This window comes from Apis cerana, linkage group LG15 (assembly GCF_029169275.1).
Source record: "Apis cerana isolate GH-2021 linkage group LG15, AcerK_1.0, whole genome shotgun sequence".
Taxonomy (NCBI): Eukaryota; Metazoa; Arthropoda; class Insecta; order Hymenoptera; family Apidae; genus Apis; species Apis cerana.
The window spans coordinates 2,157,817-2,179,817 of record NC_083866.1 but is presented as its reverse complement, the minus strand read 5'-3'; the positions used below and the strand labels follow the sequence as shown (position 1 = coordinate 2,179,817).

At 23.3% G+C, this 22,001-nt stretch overlaps 6 protein-coding genes across 9 annotated transcripts; 3 read left to right on the top strand and 3 right to left on the bottom strand.

The window, feature by feature from the left end:
- The first annotated feature begins 87 nt into the window (after positions 1-87).
- Positions 88-2,768, top strand: LOC108000746 (F-box/WD repeat-containing protein 4). The gene is made up of 7 exons (XM_017061318.3): positions 88-320; positions 735-1,013; positions 1,103-1,253; positions 1,426-1,589; positions 1,672-1,800; positions 1,992-2,139; positions 2,213-2,768. Exons 1-7 carry the CDS (start codon positions 121-123, stop codon positions 2,411-2,413), a joined length of 1,272 nt encoding a protein of 423 aa, XP_016916807.2. The 5' UTR covers positions 88-120; the 3' UTR covers positions 2,414-2,768.
- On the bottom strand, positions 2,521-12,455 carry LOC108000745 (cytoplasmic aconitate hydratase). Its single transcript, XM_017061317.3, has 15 exons — positions 12,342-12,455; positions 11,416-11,505; positions 11,173-11,339; positions 10,930-11,075; positions 10,233-10,626; positions 9,977-10,148; positions 9,685-9,902; positions 5,000-5,159; positions 4,686-4,906; positions 4,426-4,582; positions 4,125-4,360; positions 3,873-4,009; positions 3,654-3,801; positions 3,414-3,580; positions 2,521-3,256 (listed from the first exon to the last, which is right to left on the bottom strand). The coding sequence occupies exons 1-15, from the start codon at positions 12,346-12,348 to the stop codon at positions 3,004-3,006; spliced, it is 2,673 nt and encodes an 890-aa protein (XP_016916806.1). The 5' UTR covers positions 12,349-12,455; the 3' UTR covers positions 2,521-3,003.
- Positions 12,456-12,734: 279 nt separating this feature from the next.
- Positions 12,735-14,107, top strand: LOC108000750 (uncharacterized). Its single transcript, XM_017061326.3, has 4 exons — positions 12,735-13,088; positions 13,425-13,486; positions 13,559-13,673; positions 13,831-14,107. Exons 1-4 carry the CDS (start codon positions 13,054-13,056, stop codon positions 13,892-13,894), a joined length of 276 nt encoding a protein of 91 aa, XP_016916815.1. The 5' UTR covers positions 12,735-13,053; the 3' UTR covers positions 13,895-14,107.
- LOC108000747 (protein RFT1 homolog) lies at positions 13,678-16,705 on the bottom strand. The gene is made up of 8 exons (XM_017061319.3): positions 16,563-16,705; positions 16,129-16,331; positions 15,856-16,042; positions 15,463-15,747; positions 15,276-15,407; positions 15,007-15,138; positions 14,441-14,941; positions 13,678-14,360 (listed from the first exon to the last, which is right to left on the bottom strand). Exons 1-8 carry the CDS (start codon positions 16,620-16,622, stop codon positions 14,202-14,204), a joined length of 1,659 nt encoding a protein of 552 aa, XP_016916808.1. The 5' UTR covers positions 16,623-16,705; the 3' UTR covers positions 13,678-14,201.
- Positions 16,706-17,272: 567 nt separating this feature from the next.
- On the top strand, positions 17,273-19,891 carry LOC108000748 (mitochondrial S-adenosylmethionine carrier protein). Of its 3 annotated transcripts, XM_017061322.3 has the most exons (8): positions 17,273-17,408; positions 18,031-18,187; positions 18,270-18,379; positions 18,565-18,805; positions 18,908-19,046; positions 19,117-19,323; positions 19,475-19,484; positions 19,563-19,891. In XM_017061322.3, the coding sequence occupies exons 1-6, from the start codon at positions 17,337-17,339 to the stop codon at positions 19,226-19,228; spliced, it is 831 nt and encodes a 276-aa protein (XP_016916811.1). In that variant the 5' UTR covers positions 17,273-17,336; the 3' UTR covers positions 19,229-19,323; positions 19,475-19,484; positions 19,563-19,891. The 3 variants fall into 3 exon arrangements, with proteins under 3 accessions (XP_016916811.1, XP_016916812.1, XP_016916810.1); XM_017061323.3 differs by having other exon boundaries at positions 19,128-19,323; positions 19,475-19,891; XM_017061321.3 differs by having other exon boundaries at positions 19,475-19,891.
- LOC108000749 (ras-related protein Rab-24) lies at positions 19,007-21,415 on the bottom strand. 2 transcript variants are annotated; one of them, XM_062085415.1, is made up of 5 exons: positions 21,275-21,415; positions 20,868-20,984; positions 20,436-20,524; positions 20,101-20,371; positions 19,007-20,030 (listed from the first exon to the last, which is right to left on the bottom strand). In XM_062085415.1, exons 1-5 carry the CDS (start codon positions 21,278-21,280, stop codon positions 19,977-19,979), a joined length of 537 nt encoding a protein of 178 aa, XP_061941399.1. In that variant the 5' UTR covers positions 21,281-21,415; the 3' UTR covers positions 19,007-19,976. The 2 variants fall into 2 exon arrangements, with proteins under 2 accessions (XP_061941399.1, XP_061941398.1); XM_062085414.1 differs by having other exon boundaries at positions 20,097-20,371; positions 21,275-21,411.
- Positions 21,416-22,001: the final 586 nt, after the last annotated feature.

Here is a 22,001-nt window from a genome sequence, read left to right as displayed (position 1 = left end):
TAATTCTTATTATATTATATCTTTGTTAAAAAAAGAAAATTTTTTATATGTGACAATTTATGTAATGCTAAAGTTGAACAGCTGTTGTATCTTTGGTCGCCACGTGATTGGCTTGACAAAATGACAGGTGTGTGGCGTTTGGACACTTTGCCATCTGATGTTTTGATTTTAATTTTCGATTATTGCCATGCGTTTGATTTGGTGCGACTTAGTGAAGTATGTACACGTTTCTACGATATTATACGGGAAGAAACACTTTGGATTAAGAAGAGTAAACAACCGATTGTGACAAATCAAACTTCGAGACAGTTTCGCGAAAGGTACGTTAGGTTATGTTTAAGAATTTTTTCGGTATATAATATATTATTTTTGACACAGTTTTTAGTTGTCATCGATGACGTGATTTTGTTCGCACAGTTCTATGTGTTACAAAGTTCATAATATACATTGATTCAAGAAACAAGAAGCTTTTATCTTAATATATATACAAAATTTAGAAAGCTCCAGATGGTTCTCAATTCCATAATGTTCCATAATACTATCCATAATATATTGATAATTAATATAAAAGATAAGATAAAATGAAGGATCCGTTCGAAAATTTTTTCGAAATAAAAATTAATATACAAATTCTATTTTTAAATAATTAAAATATCAATTAAAGACTCTACATAATAAGATGTATTGAAGTTATATTAAAATTTTATTAAGGTTTGAATATTTAAATTTAATAGATGCAATTCATTACTATGTTTGCGTACAAAGTGGCATGTTTCAAACAATTGGCAATATGGTAAATATGAGAAGAAAATTCTCTTCTCTCAAAACAGAAAACTTATACCAAGGATTCAATTAACCAAAGATATTTTATGGTGGAGTGGTGGAAATCAATTGTATGGTTTTAAACGTATAGAACCATTTCAAGAAAATAATCGCATATTTATTAGTGATAATGTTAGAAGTGATATATGCAAATTTATTGTCAAAAATGAATATATCATTACAGGTCACAGGTATTTACTTGTTATTAAATTACTAATAAAAGAAAATAATTAAGCTAATATTTTATACATTATTTCATTCATATATAAATTTTTTTCAGAGATGGAAGTATACAATTTTGGACAAAATCACAGTGTGATCAAAATATAGGTTTTTACTTTAGTATAGATAGAGCACATTCTAGAAATGTAAATGCATTAGATGAAACTTTTAGTGCAATTATATCAGGTTCTAGTGATGGAACTGTGAAGGTAATATTTTAAATTTTAAATATTACTTTACATATAATAAACAATAATTTTTATATTATTAGTTATTATTTTTCATTATTTTATATTATTAATAATTATAACAAATAATAATATTTTATATTATTAGTAATTGAAATTATTCTTTATAAAATAATATTATAATAATATTTAGATTTGGGGTCCTGTTGGACAAAAGATTTTAAATGTACCTTTGGCAACAATAAACATTGAGGAATGGGTATGTTCTCTTTCAGCAGATCCAACAAGTAAAAAAGTTGCTGTTGGTTCTGCTGGTGATACTGATAGACCCTATCTTCATATATTTGATCTTGAATAGTAAGTTATTAAATAATAAATTATAAATTGTTGGAAATATCCTATTTTATATTTTAAAATTTATATTTTATAATAATTCTAGTTATACTGAATCTGATATATTAAAGCCAGATAAAAGAAGATGTGCAGGAACATTAGATATGGTTTGGGATAGTCCTCAAATTCTACTTACTTGTGGATATGATACTTATGTCCGAAAATGGGATTTAAGGTAAATTTAATATAATTAAAATAATATTTATTAAATGTTTCATATGTACATATATTAAAATATTAAGAATCTTTTATAGTTTTAATAATGATTAATTATTAATTAAATATTTAATAATTAATAATTACTTTAAATTTACTAATGTCATTCTTATTTTTAAATTTGACATTATTAAATAATAATTATTCTAGAACGGGAACATGTGTATATTCATGGCCAGATCCAACAGATGCAACTTTATATTGTATATCATCAGATTATCAGTATACTATGATCACTGGAACCAAATTTAATTGCAAAGCTGTTCTCTGGGATCAAAGACAGAAAAATTATGTACAAGTCAGTATTTATAATATATTTTAAATACAATTCAGTTATATAACACACTCATAGTGTGTTTTTTTTTTTATAGTTTTATTTCATGAATCTACGTAGAATGTCCAGTCCTGTTTATTCTCTAAGCTTTGATAATACATATTTATATGGAGCAACAGATCAACATTTAGTTGAATTGAAATTCTCAGGATATGCTTACAAAGAATCTAATTATAAAGAAATTCTTAAATATGGACAATTAGGAACAAATAGATCTGGTTCAAACTGGATTGTATAAATAAATGCATAATATTGAATACAAAATAAAAAATATTGACTGATATAGATTAAAATATTTTAGTTTTTTCAATGTTGGAAAATTAATTGTAGATTAAAAAGTCACAATTGCAATAATTATTAACACTTTATTATGTTAACAAGTATTAATTTTTATAAGATTCTTTTTTTAAAAACAATCATTATAAAATGTAAGAAATTCGATTTACTATATGAATATTGCACGATCATTCATAAATTGTAATTAATATATCACTTGAATAGCTTTCAATATCTATTATATAAGAAACTTCGTAATGACAAAATTTCAAGGCAAAAGTTTGTAATACACAAAAATAAATATATTTATCCAAACAGATTTAATGTATTTAATATATTTAATATATATATATATATATATATATATATATATATATATATATATATTCTTATGTTTTGTAGCAAAGAAATAACATTCGTTATAATTAATTTTTTTTTACTATAAATAAGAATATGGATACATTCAGACTGCTGCAAATCTAAACCCGAAATTAAGTATTATATTAAGTAACTTTTTATGATTTATAACTTATTGATTAATTGATAATACTATCAAAGCATTTGTCTAATCATATAATTTAAAATACCACCGTGTTTAAAATATGTTAAATCTACTTCAGTATCGAATCGTAAAATTACTTCAAATCTTTTACCATTATCCGTGCTAACGGTAATTTTTTGACCCGGTTGACAATTTTCGGAAATAGTTATATCATAAACTTCATAACCAGTTAATCCTAAAGACTCTGCATTTTGTCCAGGTAGATATTCTAGTGGAATAATACCCATACCTACCAAATTTGATCTGAAATATCATAAAAAAAAGAAAAAATTGTTAAATACAAAATATTTATATTAAATATATAAAATATCTTTAAATATTTTAAATTTTTTATAATTCTATCATTTTTTATTGTTTATAAATATAATATATTTCTTCGTATTTATTAAAAAAAATTTACCTATGTATTCTTTCGTATGATTCAGCTATAACTGCCCGAATTCCAAGAAGATATGGTCCTTTTGCAGCCCAATCTCTTGATGATCCAGATCCATATTCTTTGCCAACAAGAATTATTAAAGGCGTTTGATTTTTCATATATAATTCAGCTGCGTCGAAAACATCCATCTAAAAACAAAAATATTACACAGTTAATTATTATACAATCAATATTATTCAATCAATTTCTATTTTTACAAACCTCTTCCTTAGTAGGAATGTAAATTGTACGTGGCCCAGCTTTTCCGATAAATTTGTTCATTAAACGAATATTAGCAAATGTGCCTCGTGCCATTACATCATCATTACCCCTACGCGCACCATAAGAATTGAATTCTTTTGGTGTTAATCTAAAAATAAAGAAAAATAAATTAAATAAAATAAATGTTTACAAACACTTTTAATAATCTTTTGAACATACCCACGATTTGCAAGATATCGTGCTGCTGGAGAATTGCGTGCAATACTACCAGCTGGACTAATATGATCTGTCGTAACAGAATCTCCAAGATTTAAAAGAACACGTGCTTTAGTAATTGATTTTATTTCTGGTAATTCCTAATTATAATAGATATTATTATTAAATTATTTGTTAAACACATGAAAAATTTATGAAAAAAAATAAAATTAAATATAAAATATATATATATATATAACGTAATATATAATTTACCTTTTGTATATTATCAAAGTATGGTGGATGTTTTATATAGGTAGAAGATGGATCCCATGGATACAATTTACCATCAGGAGCTACCAAATTCGCCCAATTAGTACTACCTTTTTCGATTTTATCATAAACTTCTTTAAACATAGCCGGAATTACATATTTTTGTTCCACGACTTGAATTTCTGCTCTAGTAGGCCAAATATCTTGTAAAAATACCGGAGTGCCATCCATTCGATGCCCTGTATATTTTTGACATTACGAAATTTTCGAAAAATCATAAAATAAAATTAATTTATATTCTTACCAAGGGGTTCTTTTTGAAAATCTATATCTACCGTTCCAGCAATAGCATAAGCAATTACTAAAAGTGGTGATGCTAAATAATTTGCTCGTGTATTTGGATGAATTCTTCCTTCGAAATTTCGGTTACCGGACAATACACCACAACACACAAGTCCATTCTAATTATATAAAACGAAAAATTAATGATTAAAATACAAATTAAAATTATATAATATAAAAAAAATTAAATATTTAATGTTTTGTATATAAATGTTTCATTACCTTTTCAATAGTTTCAACTATGATATCTGGAAGGGGACCGCTGTTACCAATACAAGTCATACATCCGTAACCAACAACATCAAATCCTAATTTTGATAAATAAGGAATCACTCCACTTTCTTCTAAATAATAAGTAACGACTCCAGATCCTGGAGATAATGACGTTTTAATGTAAGGATGGACAAATAAACCAGCTTCTACAGCTTTTTTTGCAAGAAGACCTAAAATTAAAAGATACATATCGTTTCAAAATTATTTAATCTTTGAAAAAAAATTTTTTATAAAAATGTAATAAATTTTACAAAATAAGTTACCTGCTCCAAGCATAACACTAGGATTACTAGTATTAGTGCAGCTAGTAATTGCAGCAATAACTACTGAACCGTGCCTTAATTTATAATCCTTCCCTTCATATTCAAATAAACCTACAGTATCCATTTTTTCAGGACTTAAACCAAATCCTTTAAATCCTATCTGAAAAATTTTTTTCATAATACTTCAAATTAAAAATTTTTATTAAAATAAATTTAATATATATAAATAAATATATTTATTATATATAATTTATATATATTTATTTATAATGACTATTAATTTTTTATTGTAAAAATATTTAGAAAAGTTTATAAAAAATAAATATTTTTTTAATATATTTAATAACAAATATCTTTATCAAAATATAAATTAAATTTTTTTATCAAATCTCGAAAGTTTGATGACCTATAATCTTGATTGCATTTAAACATGATTCATTTTTCAAAAATTAATAATTTGCTGAAAAAGCACATATTGAAATGACAATTTCATGTTAATTTCGAGATTTCTATAAAAGATAGCATATCTATATTACTAATTTCATTAAAAAAATTTATATTCATATAAAAAATTTATTTAAAAAATTAAAAAACTAAATTTTTATTTGCTTTCAATTAAATTTTGTATATAAAGTGTAATGAATTATATATGAAATAATTTTTTTAATAAAATATTAAAAAAGGAAAATTAATGTTTAAACATTCGATGCTTTTTTATTTTTTTTAAATATAATTCTATAATGGTATTAGATAATTTATAAATAAGCAAAATTTTAAGTTACAAAAAAAATAGAATTTAATATTTTATCTTCTTAAAAAAATTTCCAAGCAAAATTATATCTAAAACAAAATATTGAAAGTACTTCAGAATTGATATCCAAAACTCTCCAAAAAATTTTTTCGTCAATAAAAAAATTGCTCCATTATGTTTTGCATAGATACAAATTTTCATTAAAATCTAAAAAATTTTCGGATTAAATAAATTTTCTTGCAAGATAATATATAAAATTATTTTTCATTGTATATATAATCATCATTGTATATTATGTTTATATAAACATTTTTTTCCTCATTTTGAAATATTTACGATATTTTATATATGTATATATGATATTTAAAATTTTTTTTCCATAATCTTTCCATAAATTTCTTAAAACATTTAGTATATTGCTAAAGTAATATATTTACTATTAGTGTAGTAAAATTTCATAAAATTTCCATCAAACAATAAATAGGAACCAATCGTATATCTTCTTTAGAAATATTACTATTCAAATATTCTTTTAATAAAGTTTTCCATTTTATCTGAAACTATTATGACCATGACAATTAGTTTTCGGCAGGTATACGCATTGACAACTTAAATTTTCAAGAATCCTTCAGCTTAAGGAATACACAGGATACGCACTTTTGAACAATTACATAGACATTTTAAACTTTCCCTTTAAGGATTACTTTCACAAATTCTATACCGACAAAACAGTTATTTTCTCATTCTTTTGATTTTATAAAAAAAATAGAAAAAATTTAATAAATTTAATGAAATGAAGAAGTCTCTACTGTAAATAAATATTTATTATAATAATCATTATCATTCGTAAAAGATTCATAAAAAGAAGATCTTTTAGAAATAATATAAATAGATAATAAGACCAATCGTTTGCAATATAAGATACGGCGAATATCTGTATATAAGACGGTGGTATGCAACAAAATGCGTGAGCTTTGCAAAATGAATGGATGTTGTATCAGCAATTTCAGTAAGGTTGCACGTCGTTCGTAGCCTCATCGAAGACAGTCGTTCGTGTTCTTAACGAAATTTAAGATCGATCGATCATTGGTACGTATAAAATATTTTTTTTATTGAGAAATTGATTGCAATTGATTGTAATCATTATAATATTATCATCTTTATCAATTTATGAAATATTTTTATATCTTTTTTATTATGAATATAATATTCATTATCTAATATTCCATTTTTTTCTTTCTTAACAAAAAATTATATAATTTTTTTAAAAACTTTATTAACTATATTAAAAATATCCTATAAGATTAGATTTATAAAATTATGTTTTTATATTACTTCATTGAAATTACAATAATAAATACAATAATAAATTTTTTTACTGTTTTTTAAGCAATGATATTTAAGATCTTTTCTGATCAAGATTTAAAATTATTATGATATAATTATCATGAATTTCACTTTATAACATTTAATTCATCTAATTTTTTTTATATATTTATTTTTTGAGAATTATTTAAAAAACATATAGTATTGTGATATTTGTAAAATAAATTATTTCTTAGACTTTTATTAAAAAAAAAATAGAGTAATTCTTGCATGGTGCATCCATCATGGTAAAGTCAAAAAGCCGATGACAAAAGGGCGTTGAATTTCATGTCATGGAGGAACAGTCAACTCTCTATGATTCACGTGGATGAGTTTTCAGCAAAAACCTTACTGTGATAGCATAGTAATGCGATTCCAATGTTGAACATCTTTCAATAGAAATCGATCGGTACCTTGTTTTTAAAATCATGCGCGCCCGTTGTTGCTTCATCACGTTCGCATAATTATCGTTACCGCTTTTAACCAATATTTATAACTTGACTGTCGCTTCACTATTAAAATCTAGTAATCTAAAGAATACAATATGTCTGGTTCATATATATACATGACTCATTTTTGAACTCCGAAAAATATGAGAAAATTGTTCGTGTAAACATTACTCGATTTGAATACAAAAATACAAAATTATCTTAATATTTTGTTCATAAAATCATTTATTGAGAGGATTTGTTAAAAATTGATTAAATGATTTATTTGATGTATTAAAAATTTACTAAATATTTTTCGATTCATTGTATAATAATTAAATTAATCAATAAAATTATATTTATATTTATAATCAATAATAGTCACGAATTATATACGAGCAATTAAGTAATAATTGTTAAATAAGTTCAATACATATAATTAAAATTTACTATTAAAAATTAATATTTATTTAATCTTCATTAATTAAGATTTATTTGTTTTTGACAATTTCTTTTTATTTTATGTTTTCAAAATGAAACTTATTAATGCAGTATATAAGGATATCTTTATCTATTATTTTCTATAAAATATAAATATACTTTTATCTAATTATTTTTTATATATTCGAGTTTTCTTAAGAGAATCAATATAATTTCGTTAAATTTTACAAAATAATCAGTAAATAAAATGTTTCAGTGACCCTTGCTGAAAGACAGATTTGTCATAGATTTGTTTTGGCTAATGTTCCTGATATTATCCTATAAACAATACATGATTTCATAACGACTATTTACAGGACAACAATCAAATTGTATGTGTACAGTAAGGTAATAAAAAAAAAGCGTCTACCTGACATGTCAAGGAAAATATAGGAAATTCATGGAATGTTCACCGAGTTGGTGCGGATGGTCGGTATTGCTTGAGAAAGTGGGGAGGGAGACACCTCCAAAGCATATATAAGCATGGTTCGACAAGAGTGGAAGGTCATCTGTGTGCTATCAACTAGTGCGGATGGTCAATCGTCGTGATCAAAGTTAGTCAGTGACTTCGACGTTCTATCTTAATATTATTGAATTTTTGTTTCAACATATTAAAAAATCAATCTTTGTAAATTATGATTGTGAAAGTTTAATTACTCTTACTCTTTTTTGATTGTGATAACTTATTTTTGAATTATTGTGATTTTTTAATAATTTTAAAGTTCATTAATGGTTGATATAGGTATCTTAATCTTATTCAAGCCATCAATCAAAGGAATTTAATCAAAGAACTAAATTTTGATGTACAATATTGTACAATATAGAGGCTGCTGTCGGATGAAATCTCGTCCGGTGTGGTTGGAAAAAAAACCTCACCGGGTAGGATTCATCCAATGTCCGCCTCTGTTCTTCTATGCGTATCAAAAATGTTTGTGAAACTTTATACTCTTGTTATTAGGGACGAAGTATTCATCTAGTGCAACGTTGTAAAGAAATCGTGACTAGATCGAAATACTCGTCCCTAATAGAGAGAATCAATAATCATCAACAAATACTTAATGAATATTATATTGTTCAGCTGTTTCACACATTTCTACCAAATCATCCCGTTTATTTTTCTTTGGTGAGCTAACTGTATGGTGAATTGAAAGGCCATAAAGCTAGTTCAGCAAGGCAAGATATTCGAGACATAGCTTCATGAAATGTGACTGAAATTTTTTATCAAGATGCAAGGTAATCGAATTTTCAAATATTTATGGCGCTTTACACATATATATGCACTCCAGAAAATTATTTAGATGAAAGAATTCGGAGGAACTCTTGCTGTGATATGTTGCCGTAAAAGATTCATATCACAGCAGTAGTTACCTGGTATTCTTTCGCCTTTCTTCACCTTTACCAAGGAGCTTTAACAAGTATACATCACGCTTCAAAAGCACATGAAACGACGCACTGAATATTATAAGTACATCATGGGATGAACGTGATCCTGTTTGACGGTAATAATTAATCGTCACTGGGTTATGTTTGTCCCATACGAGTACTGATTAATCATCGCTATTGCATGTTATTGCACAATCACACTTTTCACATGACAAATATTAATAAATTGAATAATATTATGTATTATAAATGTTATAATAATTTGAAAAAATTCCTACCTTATTAATAAGACAATTTTTGAAATCTGTCTTCATATCTACGACGGATACACGATCGTGAGGTCTTTTAGGGCCACTCACGCTAGATACCACAGTTCCTAAATCCAAAGTGACTACTTCTGAGAAGTTTGGATTTTGATTTTCATCATCATAGTTTCTTAACATATGTACAGCGGTGAGATATTTTTCTATTTTATTAATATGTTCTTCAGATCGTCCTATTAAAATATTTCATACATTAAATCTAAATTTAAATATTATTGTTATGATTAATTTTTTTTTGCAGTTTTACCTGTCTGTCTTAAATATATTAAACTCTGTTGATCAATAGGGAAAAAACCAACTGTAGCACCATATTCTGGACACATATTCGAAATTGTTGCGCGATCTGCAATGCTGAGTTGAGAAACTCCTGGCCCAAAGAACTCGACAAATTTTCCAACAACTCCAATTTGACGAAGATTCTGCAAGTACATGAATAATAATCATTTTCAATTTGTAATTCAATTTACAAATATTCTTTTAAAACTTTAGAAAAATTACTCTACCTTTGTGATTGTAAGAACAAGATCTGTCGAAGTCGCATATTGACTCAAAGTTCCTTCTAATTTATATCCTACTACTTTTGGTAATAGCATTGATATTGCTTGACCTAACATTACTGCTTCTGCTTCAATTCCACCAACACCCCAACCAACTACACCAAGACCATTGATCATAGTTGTATGAGAATCTGTTCCAACTACACTATCAGGATACAATATGCCATTTGCCTCAAATACAACTCTGGCTAGATATTCTAAATTTACTTGATGTATTATTCCACTTCCAGGAGGTACAATTAACATATTTTGAAATGCTTTAGTACCCCATTTTAGGAACATAAATCGTTCTTTATTTCTTTCAAATTCCATTTCCTCATTTTTTTTGAAAGCATCTTTACTGAAAAAAATTATAACTTATATATAAATTTTAATATTATATAATTTTATATATAAATTAAATTATATATAAATTTATTAAAACTAAATTATTTTTATTGTTTAATAAATAACTATTATTATCTTTATCTTAAATATTATATATTATATATTATACATCAAATATTAAACATTATAATTCACTTTAATTGTAAACAAAACAATAAATTTAAATTGATTTTTATCATATTATAATAATTATCTTTTGATAAGTATTCTATTATTTAATTTTTTGATCAAATGAGTAACAAAAGTAATTATTTACGTTCTATAAAAATCAACTTGTATCGAGTGATCAATAACAAGATCTGATGGACAGATAGGATTTATCTTATCTGGATCTGCTCCTAGTCTTTTGACAGCATCTCTCATAGCTGCAAAATCCACAACTGCTGGAACTCCAGTGAAGTCCTATTTATAAAATAAATCTTAAATTAAAATTCAATTTACAGAATTTTATTTCATTTTTATTTATACAGAAATTTATATTTGTTATAAAAACATTTACCTGTAATATTACTCTAGCTGGTTTAAAAGCTACTTCTATTCCTGCTTCAAGAGTCTGATTATGTTCCCAATTTAAAAGCCTGTCAACATCAGATTTCTTCACTTGAAAATTATCACAATTCCTAACTGCACTTTCCAAAAGCACTCTAATTGAATATGGTAATCTATCTATAAATAATATATAACTCAAAAATAATATTTTTTTTTAAACAAATAATATGTTTAATAATTTATTGATACATACCATATTTTTTCCCAAAGTTTGCAATATCAAAATATTTATATTCTTTAAGTCCAATTTTAATAGACTTCATTAAATGATTATATGGATTTTCTAAATAGAAATAATTTTTTATATTAGAATTGCATTAAACAAAAAAATATTTATTTATTATACTTTTTTATCATAATATTATACTTTTTATATATATGATAAAAATATTATAAATACATAATAACATATTATATAAATATTATATGTAAAATTATAAGTTATAAGTTTTAGTGATATAAATATTTAATTTATATATATATATATATATATGTATGTATATATATATACATATATACATAAGTTTATTAAAATTTTTCAAATATTTAATTTTCAATTAAAACTTAATTACATTTTCATTAATTATTATTAATTATATATTTATTTTTTTATTATTGGTTATTTAAAACATTAAATTATATTAAAACATTAACATACAAGATTGTTTTTTAAATTGCCTTTTAAATTTTCTTACTTCAATTGTTGCAAGATTAAAAGAATTCATTAAAAATATAAACTATGTAGATACTAGTAGATTGTCAAATGTAACAGGTGTCATAATCTTGTATCATGAGTAATATCATATTGTATTTTTAATTTAAAAGAAATTTCTTAATTTATATGTTAAAATTAGTAATTTAAAATAGATACATATATTATGAAATAATAATATAGAAAAATACAATTCAAATCACTTTCTTTTCTAATGATTTCTTAAATTAGGACAGTAAATACATAATATTATGCAAATTCAATATTGTAATGAATTGAATAATATTTTGTTTTAATAAAAAAAAAAATAAAGTAAAAAAATATATTAACATAGAAGTTTTGCATTTTTCCTATTTATTCTCTCGTAAAAATAATTGAAAGAAAACAGAGCAGATCTCCACACTTACCAGCCATGATTGTCACTGTACTAGTCACGTCGTCCAAATCACTTACGACGTGATATTATTTATATAGGGTGACGAAGTACATATATATTTATATATGTATAAGATTCTTCATAAAAAAAATTCACTTTTGTACTTTAGTTTTGAATTAATATTAATTATAATAAATTATTATTTATATAATCACATAAAAATAATACAATTTATTTATTATTTTTATTTTAAAAAATTAAAAATTAAAAAGATAATATTTTATTCTGTTTGAATATAATATTGAATGAAATTGTTTATAATATTAACGTATAATTTATATGTAATGATTAAAACTTTTATGTAGTTATAACAAAATAACTTATTATATATAAATAAAATTTGTATATAATTATTTAGTAATAAAAAGTTATTTTTTATTACTAAAGAAAATTTAATTAATTATATTTTATTTTAACAATGAAACTTTGTTTTGAATTTTACAAATACATAAATTACAAAGATTTTTTTTTGTAACATCATTTAGAATGATAATCGATAAAGAATTTGCTATTACGATGTATTGAATAGTTCAATTAAATTTGTTGCAGGATACGATACTGCATATAAACTTTCTATAAACATATATGAAGAGGTGTCATTTATGAAAATCATATAAAACCAATTTTTTTTAACGAATAATTATTTATATTTTGTATGTTTTATAATTAATTTAAATTTTGAAATGGAAAAGAATCTAGAAAAAACATTAGATGATGTGTAAGTTTTATACAAAAAATTTCATATTATCCTTGTGATATAACAATTATCATAATCAGTGTTTCTATTATTATATTGATATAAATTTTTTTATAAAACTTAAAAATAATTAAATAATTCTTATTTTTATTAATATTCAATACTTAGATTATTTTTTCTATATAAAAAATGCAAAAATTATAATACTTAACCTTAAAGATCTAATTGAAAATTGTATTTATTTGATGAAACATTAAATATAATTATTAATATAATTGTTGAAAAATATAAATAAAATCAAATCATAATATTCATTCAAATACTAAAATCATTATTAAAATTCAATATTTTTAATAGAAATAATACTGAAGGTATCATTGGTTGTATATTGGCTGATCATGCTGGATTATGTTTAGGAGGTATTTTTTTCTAATTATGTTTAAATTTAATAAATTTAATATTGTTTGAAAATTAAAATCAATTTTTTTTAGTTAAAGGAAATGCATCTACTGACAGCGCAGGAATAATTGCAGCTATTGCCGATCAAGTCGCAAAATTAGAACCTAAATCACCATCTCCAATTATTTCTCTTCAAAATGATAACAGGTAATATTAAAAAATTTATTTTATTTTGTGTTAGAATTAGATTCATGTAATATAAAAATTATTTAACAAATTTATTAAACAATTTTGAAATTCAACATTTTTTTAAATAAAAAATTGCATTAAATTAATATTAAAAACATCATAAATTATTTTATAGGAAATGCCTTATACAACGCCAAGGTGCAGTAGTAGGTGCCATTTATAAGGATGTTTCTATGTAAAATAGTTTTTTACTCAAATTGATAATATTATTTAATAGATTATATTTAAACAAAAAATATTAAGCTTCATTATGTATATGTTATTTTGTTAATTATACATAAACTTAATTTATTACATTATAAAATAAATAATTTTATAATGTATTTTCTAAGATGAAAAAACTTGTACTTGATTTTGATCATAATAATATAGAAAATACTATAACTATTAAATTTTACAAGATTTTAATAGAAGTTATATATTGTAGCACCTTTGTAGACAATTTAGATAAATACCAAGAAATCAACATTAGAAATTTATTTAGGGTCAATCATTTTTCTTATATATATTTTTTCTTTCATACCATTTGTTTGTACCAAGTCTAATTAAATCATGATGCTCATATATCCAAGATACAAGTACTATCATAAACATTATCATTCCAATAATTAAGTGCAATATCTTCTCATTTGGGAAAAAATAAGCCTGAAACATAAAAATTATAATCTATAATAGAAAATTTTCTATTAATATGTAAAAAAAAATAAATAATATAATTTCTTTACATGAGACACATTAGTGGTCAATGCTGCTATGAGAAGAGAAGCAGAAAACATAGGCTTTGGTACTAATCCACGTAATGGACGGTACATTGTATCTTTATATCTTTTATTGATAAAAATAATAGAATGTAGAATTCTTAAGCTCATGTTTACACAATTTCCAAGGATAAAACCAACTGGTCCAAACCAAATAGCAAACAAATAGGATGCACATAAAAATGCAATTGATTCGTAAATCATAATCAAGTTACTCTTGTTTATAGTTGTACTATCAGCTGTTGCATTAGTATAACATTCTGTTACTCCATTTATTCCCAAAAGTAATATAGCTAAACAATGTGCTCGCATTAAAAGTACTGGTAGATGTGAAGTTAATTTAGCACCACCATATAACCATAACAATGTACTTGAATATGATTGTCCAAATACTAAAACAACTAAACCAATTGACATAACAGCTGAACATAAATGTGTAAGCACATTTACACTTTCTTGTATTTTAATCTGAAATAAATTTTTAGTAATTTATAATACTTAGATACAAATTAAATTTTTTATTTAATACCTACAGGATTTTGATCATTAACTGGTTTGTCTCGTTTTACCATTTGGGTAAAATAAAAATAACCACTTTCTTCTATTGGACGGAAAATAAATCTTGCAGCTAAAGAACCTAAATTATTTATAATTTCGTATGTTCCCTTTAAACATATGAAAATAAAATTAAATGAAAAATAATTTTAATAAACTAATATTTATTGAATAAATTATTAAATTATTAAATTATTGAATATTATATTATTGAAATATTATTGAAATTATATTATTGAATAAATACCTGTTCAGTAAATGTTAACACTGGCATTACCGTCATAATTAATCTTTCCCCTTCTGTTAAAACTTGCTTTAGAAATCCTTGTCTAAAGAAACTCCATGTAAGAATAGTCAATTTTTTATCTAGATATGATTCCTAAAATGTAACAGTTTGTATACATAATATATAACAAATTTATTTCAATACATACTTTATTTTCCAATTGTCCAGGCAAAAAATCCTTTAGTGTTTTAAATGGAAATTCTCTCACAACATATTCATCACTACTATCTTTCAATGACATTTTTCTCTTTAACTTACACTTATTAATTTTTTTAATATAATAATGAAAATATAAATAATGACTAGTAGTATAAAATACTGCTGCAACTAATTGAGCTATACCAAATGCTAACAATGCATTTTCTGGATTATGAAGTATCAATGGAACAAATGTTACAGTACGAATAGCAATCATAATAGTATCCAATATAATCTAAAAAATTTAATATAACATTTAATTATAATAGATTATAAATAAATTTTGAATTATTTTTAATTTTTTTAATTCATTAATTTTATTATTTTTAATATAAATTCTTACTTTCAACCTAACAAATAAAAATGCACTAGCAACCAGTTGAACAATTAAAGATGATAATTCAATAATACAAGATAAAGCAACTGCCCAAACTGCAAATGTATAATATGATGGTAATGTTTCAGAAGTTGATAAAACAGAAAGCCAAATATAGCCAAACATCAAAGACATTAAAAAACATATAGGAACTCTGAAAAGATATTTACAATTAATATATTAATTGATATATTATTTAGATTTCATTTATATTATAACTAATAAATTTCAAAGACTAACGTCATCCATAATAAATTTACAACTTGAGCCCAATTGTGCTCTATTGTATTAGTTAAACATGCTTTCATAAAAGGTTCTCGAGATAGAAATAAGATCATTGATTCCAATAATAATAGCCTCACATTTATGACTCCTAAGACAGCTTGACCCACATGACGAACAACAAAAGCATTTAAAACAAAAGTAACTCCTCTGCACAATATCTAAAAAGAAGTTATAATTTTTTCATAGATATATTTTAACTTTCTTAAAAATTATTATATATTAATAAAAATATCAGACTTTATCAAATAAGCAAATAAATAAAATTATAATTATCAATACTATTTTCATATTTATAAAAGTGATAAAAGTTATAAGTTTTCTTATAAAGAAAGTGATATTTCTTGATGTAAAATAAGATAATTTTAATATTTGTTACAATAATGTAGTACCTGAAATATAATATTGAAGGAAGCATTTTCTAAGCTGCTTTTCAAAATATTTTGAGACATTTTTATGGACAATCAAATGAAAACATAAATGTTTCGAGATTCCCGCCGAAAAGGATGTCAATGAATTTCAAGGTTATGTGAACACTTTAACAATATCTAAAACATCAAGTTGATCATTTTTCAGAAATTTCTTTCGTGCTCCTGACTAATCGAAACATGGCAAATACAAAAGCTAAGAATTTCTTCATACTGCATGAAACAGATTTCATGACGTAATTACATCAATTTTCTATATATATTATATCTAGTAATTTTCTGTCACACATCTTCATCTATTCTTCTAGTGGAAAACTGTCTCTTCAAAACAAAAGCTTTTCCTAATTCAGATAGTAAAATTTCAGAGTACATGAGATAAGGTTAGGTTTCGCTAGCAGACTACGACAATATAGATTTGAAGGTATAATACAATTATACAAGTAAATGATTAACTTGTGAAGTGATCATTATATAATAATGTCCACGTGGTCTTTTCATTTTACATCGTTACTTTGTTCACATATATGTACAAAATGTTAAATTTTTAAAGTAGATATTATTCCTAATTTTTTCATGTTGATTCAACAAATATTTTATGATAGTTAACTATCATTAAAGCAATGATTTTTTATTTATTAATCAATTAAAACATTTAATTAATATAGTTTTTAATTATGCTTTAAATTTGCTCGATGTTCGTCTAAAAATGTTAATACATTAAAAAAAAGCATTCCATTAATGAAAATGTTACAAGAAAGTAAATCAACATCATCTATGAGCACGAAAAACTTTTTTCTTACTTCATTAATCGTAAGTAAATTTCTGTATAATAAATATAATTAATTAATATATATGATTATTAAAAAAACTTTTTAAATTATTACATATATATCGAAAATCATGAAATATTTATATTCATATTATTATATATATATAAAATTATTTTTTAAATTTTATTTATAATTTTTATAATTTATTTATTAAAAAAGATACTAATAATTAAATTTTTTAAATATTTAAATATTTTAAATGAAAATATGTTTTTTTATAAGATAGCATATATTAATATAATATATAATTATAATTTATTTAAAAAATAAGTAATAATAACTAATGATAATTTTTATGGAATTAAATATTTTAAATAAGAAAAATGTTTTTTTATAAAATAAAACTATCATGCTATATTATTATTATTCGTGTATTTATAATTATTTTTGTAAATAAAAGTTATATTTTTAAGAAAAAATTGTTTTTAATACATATAATTAATTTAATACATATACTATATAATTACCATACATAAAATTATTATATTTTATATAATTAATTAACAATTTATTTAAAATAAAAAATAATTTTTTTCAAGTATAAAATTTTTATATAAAATTATGCACATATTTTTACAATAAAAGTAATTTTAAATTTATAGTCAGGTGCTCTCGCAGGAACTATATGCGATTTCATATCATTTCCTTTGGATACACTTAAAACACGATTACAAAGCCAACATGGTTTCTTAAAATCTGGCGGTTTTAAACAATTGTACAAAGGTTTGGGGCCTGTAATGGTAGGATCCGCACCCTCGGGTAAAAATTAAGACAATTTTAAAATAAAAATTTATTTTTCGAAGTTAATAAAAAATTATATTGATAAAATCATTTTTTGCAGCTTCCTTATTTTTTTTAACTTATGAAAGTTTTAAAATAGTATTTGAACCTCAAATATCTGAACAATATCATTCAATTATACATATGATTGCCGCGTCAGTGGGAGAAATGGTAATTTATTATTTAACATTATGTATAATAATAATCGTATTATAGTTCGAAAAGTATATTATAATAAATATTATTATTGTATTATTTTATTAATAAATGTGCAATCTTTTCTTTTTTACTTTTTATTTATAAATATCTAAACAATAGCTTTGTATTATTTAAAAATTTTAAGACATTACTAATAGGTTGCATGTCTTATTCGAGTCCCAGTAGAAGTAGTGAAACAGAGAAGACAAGCATTATTAACTGATCCGCATAAATTACCTTTGAGAACTTTATATCGTGGCTATGGAAGTACTGTAATACGAGATTTACCATTCGGTTTAATTCAGATGCCACTTTGGGAATATTTTAAGTTTCATTGGAAAAAGCATATGAAACGTGAATGCACGCCTCTAGAGGGTGCTCTTTGCGGATCGCTATCAGGTAGAAAGGAGATTGAACAAAAAAAATTGATCAAATTACGATTTTCAAATTGATTAAATATATAAATATATTTAAAATTATATAAATATTGATTTTTTACAGTTGCTATATCTGCAAGTATAACAACACCTTTAGATGTTGCAAAAACTAGAATAATGTTATCGAATATGGCGATAGGAAAAGATGAAATAAAAATATCTGTGATGTTAAAAAAAGTTTATTGCAATTATGGTTTTAGAGGGTACATAATGAATCTTTGTTAAGTTATATTTTTTATTATGCTACAAACAATAATCGATAAATATCTTTAGACTTTTTGCAGGCTTTCTACCAAGAGTCGGTGGTTTTACAATTAGCGGATTCATATTTTTTGGTGTGTACGAAAAAGTTAGAGAAATTTGCATTTCAAATTTACCACCATAATGTTACAAAAAATATGTTTATAAATACAAATCACAGTTAATATCTAATTAAATAATACTATTACATGATTGAAATAGAACAAGAAATGACAGAAGGTAATTTTATTTAATAGTTTTATTTAAAATTAATAATTATTTTATTATAATTGCATTAATCCTTCGTATATTCATGATATATTATATTAGTAAATAAATTTTTGAAATTTTTTTTAAATTACATTTCATTCATTATAATCTTTTATTACAGATCTCAAAAAGTGAGTATTGACGTCATATTGAATTTTTCACATATTATGAAAATGGAAAGATAATAGTATTTTATATTGATATTACAGTTAATAGAAAAGCATGTTTATGATAAGAATTTTGCCTTTGAATTGAAGTAATTAGAATTTAGAAATAATAATTTTCATTCTACAATATATTTAAATATGAACATACATATTTGAAAAAACAAATAAGAAATACATCAAAGGAAAATAAAATACAGAGTAAAATATAGAGTATATTTAAAAATAATCTTCAAGGGCAAGAATTTTCTTACATTTACATTCAATAATATATCAAGTTACAGTATACCGCATCAATTTACATTTGTGATATTCACTTGTATAAAATAATATAAAATATGATAAATATATAAGAAAATTGTGATAATTTTTAATACTGATTTTGATATTTTCAATGACAACAATACATTGCTTTAGTTGTGGATTCATTAGTTATTTCAATTGTCTCTTCAATTTTTTCTACATTATTTGGATCAGATATAAAGTCTTGTGCAATTTCATTAAATAATTCAGCTATAAAAATGACTTAATAAATATTAAATATTGTAATATTATTTTAACTATACTATAATTCCTTACCAACATTTTCTCCAGTTTTACTAGATGTAATAAAAAATTTAGCTTGAATTCCTGTAGCATATGCTTCTACTACACTAATATCAGGAGATGGAACTGCACCGTGCTCTAAGATATCATTTTTTGTAGCACAAATGTATATTTTACATCCTTCTTCAACACTTCTAAGTTCTCTTACCCAGAATTTTGCTCTTTGAAATGTATTTGATTTTGTGATATCATAACAAATAACAGCAGCTTTTGCACTGCGGTAATATATTCTACTCATAGCATCATATCTAAAAATATATTTTTATGATAATTAATGATAATTTTATTAATTAATTTTTAAAGATTTCTTACTTTTCACTGCCTGCTGTGTCCCATATTCCCATGATAAGCCTTTTCCCATTGACTTGCATTTGCTTAGCTGCAAATGCAGCGCCTATAGTCTAAGGAAAGTGGAACTGGGTTAATTTGTTTTATGATGCACCTCTTAGATGATTCTCAGTGCAAATCTTAATAACATTATTTTATAATATTCCTTCCAGTTCGCGGACTAAGAGAAACAAGACAACCTAAATCAGTATATTCCCTAAATCAATCCAATTTAAATTTTATAATTTGCAAATAATTTAAAATATTCTCTGTCCTTTAGAGATATTTAATGACAAATTTTTAATTTTTCATATTTTTATATATTTTATATTGAATAAAATCAATAAATAATTTCGAACTATTTTATTGTACAAAATTCTAAATTGCATAATTGCATATACTACTGATTATACTTACATTTTGATAAGATAGACTTTCGTTAAACCTTTCATTTACGAAACGTTCCACGAGGCTTGTTTTTCCTACAGCTGCATTACCCAATAAAACCACTTTTAAATCGACACGATTCATGCCTAAATAATGAAACTTATTCAATACAGCAATGCTATGAAATAAACGTTAGTCTTTTTTGTAACATTTAAAAAGGTTAGATTGATTAATTAATGGCTTTCTTAAAAATTATTAATTAATATTTGTAAAAGGTAAAGTTTAAAACGATTATGATACGAATATATATTATATCATCATTTAACATGAAAAATCTTGTCATCAAAAACTTTATCACACACAATTACTCATTTAAGAAAAATATTTCAATCACTTAAATAGGTAGTTAACAAATAGATTTAATATAAAGACTTATCATTCATTTTGCATTTATGTGCGATACATAACCACAGATTAAATATAAGAATAGATTAATCATGTAATTTATTTTTGACCTAAATTCTAAAGTTTTAGAGCCTATTATCATTTTCGTATCATTCACATTGTTACCAACAGAATCTGGTTATGAATGGAATTCTGAACATTCATTCGGGCGGGAATTGTAAATTGTAACGAATTAAATGCATAATATAAACTTCATTTATTCTTATACTGATTTATTCTACTCTGTGATTATGATATAAAGTAAATATATTATTCAATGTATTTTTTGTTTTTATATTTCTTCTGTACATATTGCATTCTTGACACAGCTATTTAAATGTGAAACACTGCTCAGAGACAATTTAAAATAAAAGTTTAATCAGAAAAAGAATAAAATATTTTGAACCATTTTATCGATAAACGATGTTATTGAAGATTCGTTTGAATATTTTTATTTGTAATTTTATAAAACATTTCTAAAACATAAAATTAGTTGTCTAAATAATTATCAAATATGAAGCAACAAATATTTACGAATTACTTTCATAATTTTTTATATGCATCTACAAAACATATTTAGTTCTTAGGGTTATATATTAAATCATTTATTTATCATTTAATTCTTTAATGTTTAATGACTTTTTATATATAAATGATTTTTAAGTATATATTATATTACTTAAGAATTATAATACATTAATAAAGATATAAGAATTTTAA

Bases quoted from the DNA above. Each gene is read 5' to 3' on its own strand.
- LOC108000749 (XM_062085414.1), bottom strand. The intron at 20,525-20,867 runs GTAAGTATAATC...CACTTTCCTTAG, and splicing joins AAAGTCTATCTTATCAAAAT to ACTATAGGCGCTGCATTTGC. The intron at 20,031-20,096 runs GTAAGGAATTAT...TCATTTTTATAG, and splicing joins TAAAACTGGAGAAAATGTTG to CTGAATTATTTAATGAAATT.
- LOC108000748 (XM_017061322.3), top strand. From the start codon at position 17,337: ATGAAAATGTTACAAGAAAGTAAATCAACATCATCTATGAGCACGAAA. The intron at 18,188-18,269 runs GTAAAAATTAAG...CATTTTTTGCAG, and splicing joins GGTAGGATCCGCACCCTCGG to CTTCCTTATTTTTTTTAACT. The intron at 18,806-18,907 runs GTAGAAAGGAGA...GATTTTTTACAG, and splicing joins TCTTTGCGGATCGCTATCAG to TTGCTATATCTGCAAGTATA.
- LOC108000750 (XM_017061326.3), top strand. From the start codon at position 13,054: ATGGAAAAGAATCTAGAAAAAACATTAGATGATGT. The intron at 13,089-13,424 runs GTAAGTTTTATA...TATTTTTAATAG, and splicing joins GAAAAAACATTAGATGATGT to AAATAATACTGAAGGTATCA. The intron at 13,674-13,830 runs GTAATATTAAAA...ATTATTTTATAG, and splicing joins TCTCTTCAAAATGATAACAG to GAAATGCCTTATACAACGCC.
- LOC108000746 (XM_017061318.3), top strand. From the start codon at position 121: ATGACAGGTGTGTGGCGTTTGGACACTTTGCCATCTGATGTTTTGATT. The intron at 1,254-1,425 runs GTAATATTTTAA...AATAATATTTAG, and splicing joins CTAGTGATGGAACTGTGAAG to ATTTGGGGTCCTGTTGGACA. The intron at 1,590-1,671 runs GTAAGTTATTAA...TAATAATTCTAG, and splicing joins CATATATTTGATCTTGAATA to TTATACTGAATCTGATATAT.
- LOC108000745 (XM_017061317.3), bottom strand. The intron at 10,627-10,929 runs GTAAATAATTAC...AATTTTTTTCAG, and splicing joins CAAGTTGATTTTTATAGAAC to TAAAGATGCTTTCAAAAAAA. The intron at 4,010-4,124 runs GTAAATTATATA...TATTATAATTAG, and splicing joins ACTTTGATAATATACAAAAG to GAATTACCAGAAATAAAATC.
- LOC108000747 (XM_017061319.3), bottom strand. From the start codon at position 16,622: ATGTCTCAAAATATTTTGAAAAGCAGCTTAGAAAATGCTTCCTTCAAT. The intron at 16,332-16,562 runs GTACTACATTAT...ACTTCTTTTTAG, and splicing joins CCTTCAATATTATATTTCAG to ATATTGTGCAGAGGAGTTAC. The intron at 15,408-15,462 runs GTATGTATTGAA...GTTACATTTTAG, and splicing joins CTGGACAATTGGAAAATAAA to GAATCATATCTAGATAAAAA.